The 7,070-nt window shown below is 58.2% G+C and overlaps 1 protein-coding gene across 1 annotated transcript in view; it reads left to right on the top strand.

Annotated features, from left to right (window-relative positions):
* The window catches only part of LOC311353565 (hemicentin-1-like), a gene marked incomplete at both ends in the record, with an annotated part of 7,883 nt that extends 1,925 nt beyond the window's left edge, over positions 1-5,958 (top strand). Inside the window, 4 exons of the mRNA XM_084473484.1 lie at positions 341-469; positions 3,374-3,493; positions 4,395-4,521; positions 5,574-5,958. Of these exons, the coding sequence (XP_084329610.1) occupies positions 341-469; positions 3,374-3,493; positions 4,395-4,521; positions 5,574-5,958 (761 nt within the window). The remainder of the gene's footprint in view (positions 1-340; positions 470-3,373; positions 3,494-4,394; positions 4,522-5,573) is intronic.
* Positions 5,959-7,070: the final 1,112 nt, after the last annotated feature.

Below are 7,070 nucleotides of genomic sequence, written 5' to 3'. Positions count from 1 at the left end.
CTCACTGAGAGAGAGAGAGAGAGAGAGAGGCTCACTGAGAGAGAGAGAGAGAGAGAGAGGCTCACTGAGAGAGAGAGAGGCTCACAGAGAGAGAGAGAGAGAGAGAGAGAGAGGCTCAGAGAGAGAGAGAGAGGCTCACTGAGAGAGAGAGAGAGAGAGGCTCAGAGAGAGAGAGAGAGAGGCTCACAGAGAGAGAGAGGCTCCCCCTGTAGCGTCTCTCAGTGTTACCAGTGCGTCACCCTCCTGTGTGTGTTAGTGTCTCTCGGCGTTACCAGTACATCACCACACTGTGTGCTCCTGTGTGTGCGTCACACTGTGTGCTCCTGTGTGTGTGTTCCAGACGTGGACGAGTGCCGGGAGGGCACCCACCTGTGCAGGTACAACCAGGTGTGTGAGAACAGCAGGGGCAGCTACCACTGCACCTGCCCCCGCGGACACCGCTACCAGGGGCTGGGCCTGCCCTGCGTCGGTGGGTCTGACGCACACACACACACACGCACACGCACACACATACGCACGCACACACGCACACGCACGCACGCACGCACACACACGCACACACACACACACGCACGCACGCACGCACACATGCACACACACGCACACATGCACGCACACGCTCGCACACACGCACACACACACACACACACACACACACACACATACGTGCACACGCACACTGGCTCACAGAAACACTCACACACACACAATTTAGGAATTTTGTAAAAATGATTGTATTTATGTGAAATCAAGAAAAACTGTTTTTAATATATATTTTAATTATCTCATAAATTAAATCATTGAAGTCTCAAATTCAGGGATGAAGTTCAGACAATCACAGACTGATGAATCTATCCATCCTCACGTCTCTGTGTGTGGCTTCTTGCTTCTGCCAGCAAAGCTCTCTTCCTCTCTGTGACCTCTGCTTCAAAGGTCAGCGCTGGTCTCAGTCTGTACCCGTGCATGGCCTCTGACCCTCAGGACGTCCTCCCACTTCACCGCATCCCTGTTGTGCTTTTGGTGTCAGCGTTTGAATGTTTATCCCCGGCACCGCTTGGGCCGCGCTCTGTGTGGCTCGGAGGCGGCTGTATGAGAGACCGCTACACCACCGTCCACACGGCCGGCCGTCAAAACAGGACTCTGGGTTCAGATGAACCCACAGACTGTTGTCTCTGCTGCTGCTCCACCTCCTCTTCTGCCAACAGCTCGCACACGTCTCTTAAGAAAAGCCTCAACAAACTAAATTGATTTGCAATCAAAGACTCTCTCTAATGAGAAGCCCTGGAGCCTCCAGAGGGGGGGCTCCAGAGGGGGGGCTCCAGAGGGGGAGGGCTCCAGAGGGGGGGCTCCAGAGGGGGGGCTCCAGGGCAGAGCTGCTGAGGGGCTGTGATCTCTCTGGTCATTTCAACACGAGTTGAGACAAACGAGAGTCAGAAGACATGGATCTTTGAAAGCCATCCACGAACACCAACCCAGCACCGCCTCAAGACCGCCATCCCTCGCTCTCCCTACCGCTCACTTCCTGTCGACCTTTCCTATTTCGACCTTTGACCTTTGACCTTTCCCTTTGGCTCCAACTACCTCCTGGTACTGCACTGCTTTGAAAGGCTCTTTAACGCTGGCCATGGATGTCTGTTTGAATGGGATTCATACACACAACATCCATTTTGTGTGTTCAATTTATTTCACTTATCAATATCAAACTATTGATTTTGATTGATTCAGTCATTTAATCTTCAAATCAACGTATTTGAACTCTCTGAAATTCTTTCGGACATTCAGTGTGCTGTCAAACAGGGTGATTGACATATACCCAATATTTGTCTCCCCTCCCCTCCTCATCCTCCTCACCTCTCGCTGTCTGCTCCTCCTCCTCATCCATTCATCTTCTTTCATCCTCTTGAATTCCTCTATTATCCTATTCTCCTCCTGCTCATCTCTTCTCCTGGTCTGGTGCTGGTCTCTGGTCTCTGGTGCTGGTCTCTGGTCTCCGATGCTGGTCTCTGGTCTCTGGTCTCCGGTGCTGGTCTCTGGTCTCCGATGCTGGTCTCTGGTCTCCGATGCTGGTCTCTGGTCTCTGGTCTCCGGTGCTGGTCTCTGGTCTCCGATGCTGGTCTCTGGTCTCCGATGCTGGTCTCTGGTCTCCGATGCTGGTCTCTGGTCTCCGATGCTGGTCTCTGGTCTCCGGTGCTGGTCTCTGGTCTCCGGTGCTGGTCTCTGGTCTCCGCTGCTGGTCTCTGGTCTCTGGTCTCTGATGCTGGTCTCTGGTCTCCGGTGCTGGTCTCTGGTCTCTGGTCTCTGATGCTGGTCTCTGGTCTCCGATGCTGGTCTCTGGTCTGGGCTGCTGGTCCCCCTCCCCTCCAGACATCAATGAGTGTGCGCGTCAGCCCCCGCCGTGCGCCCACGCCTGCTCCAACACCGCGGGCGGCTTCAGGTGCAGCTGCCCGCCGGGGCGCCTCCTGCTGGGCGACGGCCGTTCCTGCGCTGGCCTGGAGCGGCTGCCCGGCCCCCACAGCCCCCCCCACAGCTCCCCCCACAGCTCCCACAGCCCCCCCCACAGCTCCCCCCACAGCTCCCACAGCTCCCCCCACAGCCCCCCCCACAGCTCCCCCCACAGCTCCCACAGCCCCCAGAGCCCCCACAGCCCCCAGAGCTACGAGAGCTACGAGAGCTTCCTGTACGGCTACCGCGCCTCGCGGGGCTCCCCGGACCGGCTGTACCACGGCCTCGCCTCCCAGAGCGTCCACAGCCGCGCGGGGCCGGAGCGGGGCCCCGGCCCCGGCCCCCGCCGCCGCCGCCCCCGCCGCCCGCGCAGAGCTAGCGGTGCGCGGGGGGGCCCCCCCTCCGGCTGTCCGCAGGGCTTTGAGCCCGGGGCCGGTCGCTGCCTAGGTAACGCAGAGCGCCCCCCCCCCCCGAGGACGAGCTGCACACAGACACGGCCTGTTGCCCGACGCACAACGGCAAAGTCTTACTCTCTTTGTGTTTGTGTGTGTTTGTCTGTGTGTATGTGTGTCTGTGTGTGTGTGTGTGTGTGTGTGTGTGTGTCTCTGTGTGTGTGTCTCTGTGTGTCTGTGTCTGTGTGTCTGTGTGTGTGTGTGTGTCGGTGCGTGCGTGTGTGTGTCGGTGCGTGTGTACGTGTGTCTGTGTATGTGTTTGTGTGTCTGTGTGTCTCTGTGTGTGTGTGTGTGTGTGTGTGTGTCGGTGCGTGTCTGTGTGTGTGTGTGTGTGTGTCTGTGTGTGTGTGTCTCTGTGTGTGTCTGTGTGTGTGTGTGTGTCTCTGTGTGTGTGTGTGTCTCTGTGTCTGCGTGTGTGTGTGTGTGTGTGTGTCGGTGCGTGCGTGTGTGTGTCTGTGTGTGTGTGTGTGTGTGCGCAGACATCAACGAGTGTGAGGTGCAGGACGCCTGCCAGCACGAGTGTGTGAACAGCGCCGGGAGTCACCTCTGTCTCTGCCCCACCGGGTACCGCCTCATGACCAACGGGAAGACCTGCCAAGGTGAGGGGGCGGGGCTACACCTGACAGGGGGAGGAGGGAGGGCGGGGCTACACCTGACAGGGGGAGGAAGGGCGGGGCTACACCTGACAGGAGGAGGAGGGGGCGGGGCTACACCTGACAGGGGGCGGAGGGAGGGCGGGGCTACACCTGCCAAGGTGAGGGGGCGGGGCTACACCTAACAGGGGGGGAGGGGCTACACCTCCCAAGGTGAAGGGGCGGGGCTACACCTGACAGGGGGAGGAGGGGCGGGGCTACACCTGTCAGGAGGAGGAGGGGCGGGGCTACACCTAACAGGGGGGGAGGGGCTACACCTCCCAAGGTGAGGGGGCGGGGCTACACCTGACGGGGAGGAGGGGCGGGGCTACACCTGACAGGGGGAGGAGGGGCGGGGCTACACCTGCCAAGGTGAGGGGGCGGGGCTACACCCCCTTAAGGGGAGGAAGGGCGGGGCTACACCCTCAAGAGGAGGAGCCCCCCGTCGCCCCGTAGCTCCTCATCGTCCGTCAGCTGCAGCGCTCTGCAGTGACGGGGCCAACGGTCATTATGGTCCTGTACTCAGGATGTGATCATTATCGTATTATATTCACTATTCACTATTCCCTGGTGGTGAATCCACCTCCATACAAGGGCCTGCATCACATTAACAGTGGAGTCAATGGTCCACCGTGGACGTCTCATGAGGACGTGACTCCAGTCCAGTTCTAAGCTCTGTCCCTCTGAGTCTCCACCAGACCGCAACACTTTCCCAAAGCACCGTGACCTCCCCATGACCTCCTGAGAGGACAGGGCCGCTGTACTGAATGGAGCGGTGCTCACCCCGACGTACCCGAGATGATCTTACCGTAGTGCTGATAATACCGGACTGTGCTGTGGAGTAAACGTTTGTGTTTGTGGTGTCCAGACGTTGATGAGTGCCTGGAGCAGAGCATCCAGTGTGGCGCCAACAGGATGTGCTTCAACATGAGAGGGAGCTACCAGTGCATCGACACGCCCTGCCCCCCCAACTACCAGAGAGATCCAGACACAGGGTAACCACAGAGCTGCTCCACTGCCCCCCCACACACACACACACACCCACAGGGTACCCATAGAGCTGCTCCCACAGTGAACCAGTGGCCCCCACCACACCCCCACAGTGAAGCAGACCATGTGACGCACCATGTCATCATAAGCTACTACACTATACATAAGTTTCCCTCATAGGGATCAGTGAGGACATGGAACACCAGTCTTAAAGTGTCGAGGCCGTCCTCCAGCGAGTCGGTGAGACGCCTGGCTCTGTATGTCCCCGCCCCAGCTCGTTTCTGGCCAATCAGGCCCTCTCTTCCCTGATTAGTGCGGGGGTCCTATTCTATCATATTCTTCACACTTCGCACGCATTTCCATGTTCTCTGTAAACTCTCAGGACTGCAGCTCCTTCAGCGTAGATAACACCAGCTCCTCATCTTATATTCAGCACAAACCATTTGCAGCCATTTGGTTCTTGATTGGAGCCTGCAGTAGCTCTAACGCGTTGACCCCCCCTGTACCCTGTACCCGTAGCTCTAACGCGTTGCCCCCCCCTGTACCCTGTACCCGTAGCTCTAACGCGTTGCCCCCCCCTGTACCCTGTACCCGTAGCTCTAACGCGTTGCCCCCCCCTGTGCCCTGACCTGTACCCTGACCTGTAGCTCTAACGCGTTGACCTCCCCTGTACCCTGTACCCCGTAGCTCTAACGCGTTGCCCCCCCCTGTACCCTGACCTGCAGTAGCTCTAACGCGTTGACCTCCCCTGTACCCTGTACCCGTAGCTCTAACGCGTTGCCCCCCCCCCGTACCCTGTACCCGTAGCTCTAACGCGTTGACCCCCCCCGTACCCTGTACCCGTAGCTCTAACGCGTTGCCCCCCCCTGTGCCCTGTACCCCGTAGCTCTAACGCGTTGCCCCCCCCTGTACCCTGTACCCGTAGCTCTAACGCGTTTCCCTCCCCGTTGCCCTCCCCTGTACCCTGACCTGCAGTAGCTCTAACGCGTTGCCCCCCCCTGTACCCTGTACCCGTATCTCTAACGCGTTGCCCCCCCCTGTACCCTGTCCCCCGTAGCTTCTGCCTGAAGAGCTGCCCGCCCAACGACCTGGAGTGCGCGCTGAGCCCCTACGCCCTGGAGTACAAGCTGCTGGCGCTGCCCCGCGGCATCGCGGCGGGGCAGGACCTCATCCGGCTGGTGGCCTACACCCAGGAGGGCGTCATGCACCCGCGCACCACCTTCCAGCGGGCGGACCCCGCCCCGGCCCCCGCCTCGGCCCCCGCCTCGCCCTTCGCCCTGCGCGACGAGCGCCTGAAGGGGGTGCTGTTCACCACGCGGCCGCTGCAGGAGCCCCGGACCTACCGTATGAGGGTCCGCGCGCTGTCCTACAGCCAGGAGGGGGCGCTGGAGTACCAGACCACCTTCATCGTCTACATCGCCGTCTCCGCCTACCCGTACTGAGAGCACTTTTACCGCAGGGCGCGGGGCGGGGGGGGGAGAGGGAGGGGGGGAGGAGGGAGGGGGGGCAGGGGGGGAGAGGGAGTGGGAGGAGGAGGAGGGGGAGGGGGGGGAAGCAGCACTACCAAGGGTCCAGTGTGTGTGCAGGCATGTGAGTGAGTGGGTGGGTGTGGTTTAGAAGGGTGAGTGTGTGCACCATGAAAGAGAGAGAGAGATGGGCCAGTAGGGCCCTGACCCTGACCCTGACCCCAGCAGTCTGAACCAGGGCTAGAGCCTTGACCCTAACCCTGACCCTAACCCTGACCCCAGCAGTCTGAACGAGGGCTAGAGCCTTGACCCTAACCCTAACCCTGACCCTAACCCCAGCAGTCTGAACGAGGGCTCTGGCCACTCCTTCACCGCCCCACGAAGCGGTTACCCAGCCCACCACTGCTCTCCCTGTCTGGAGGAAAAGTCTCCATCAGACCCCAGCAGCGCCCTCCTCCCTCCTCCCTCAGGACTCTGGGATGTTATCTAATGTGTCTCCATGCGGTGCCTTAAATAGAGTTCTAATTGGCTGCCCTGAGGCTGCTCTCATTCTATTGGTGCACAGCCGCTCCTGGACTGTAGGCTCCTCCCTGCCTCACATCGATGTCAATACCTATCTATTATTATCATCTACCTGTTATTATTAACTTATTTGGATGTGCTTGAACACGGCAATACAACACCACATCCATCTATCAGGCAGCCTGGTTAGTTAGTATGTCAAAGCAGAATGATGACTTAATTAGTGTTGATTGGTTCCAGACGCGGTGTGTGTGTGCCGACACGTTCCATATCCTCAGGTAACCCAGGTCTGCACGCGTCCAGTAGCACAAACACCACGGGAGCAGGATCATTCATGTGCCTTGGTATTCCATCAGCAGCGAATTATCGAGATGTATTGTATTTTTATTATTTGTATATAGTGTTTGCTTATAATGTATTGCTATAATGTACTGTATCCAATTTTTTTTTTATAAAAGAAAAAGACTCCAATTGAAAATGTTGCCTGTATTGCTTTTTATATTAAAACAGTTGCACATTTTAAACCACAACAGTTTTGTATTCTAAATGCTATGAATCTTAAACGC

This window comes from Micromesistius poutassou (genome assembly GCF_964030765.1).
Source record: "Micromesistius poutassou genome assembly, chromosome: 9".
NCBI classification, from domain to species: Eukaryota; Metazoa; Chordata; class Actinopteri; order Gadiformes; family Gadidae; genus Micromesistius; species Micromesistius poutassou.
Note: the sequence above shows the minus strand (reverse complement) of the source record. Positions and strands in the feature narration are given on the sequence as shown.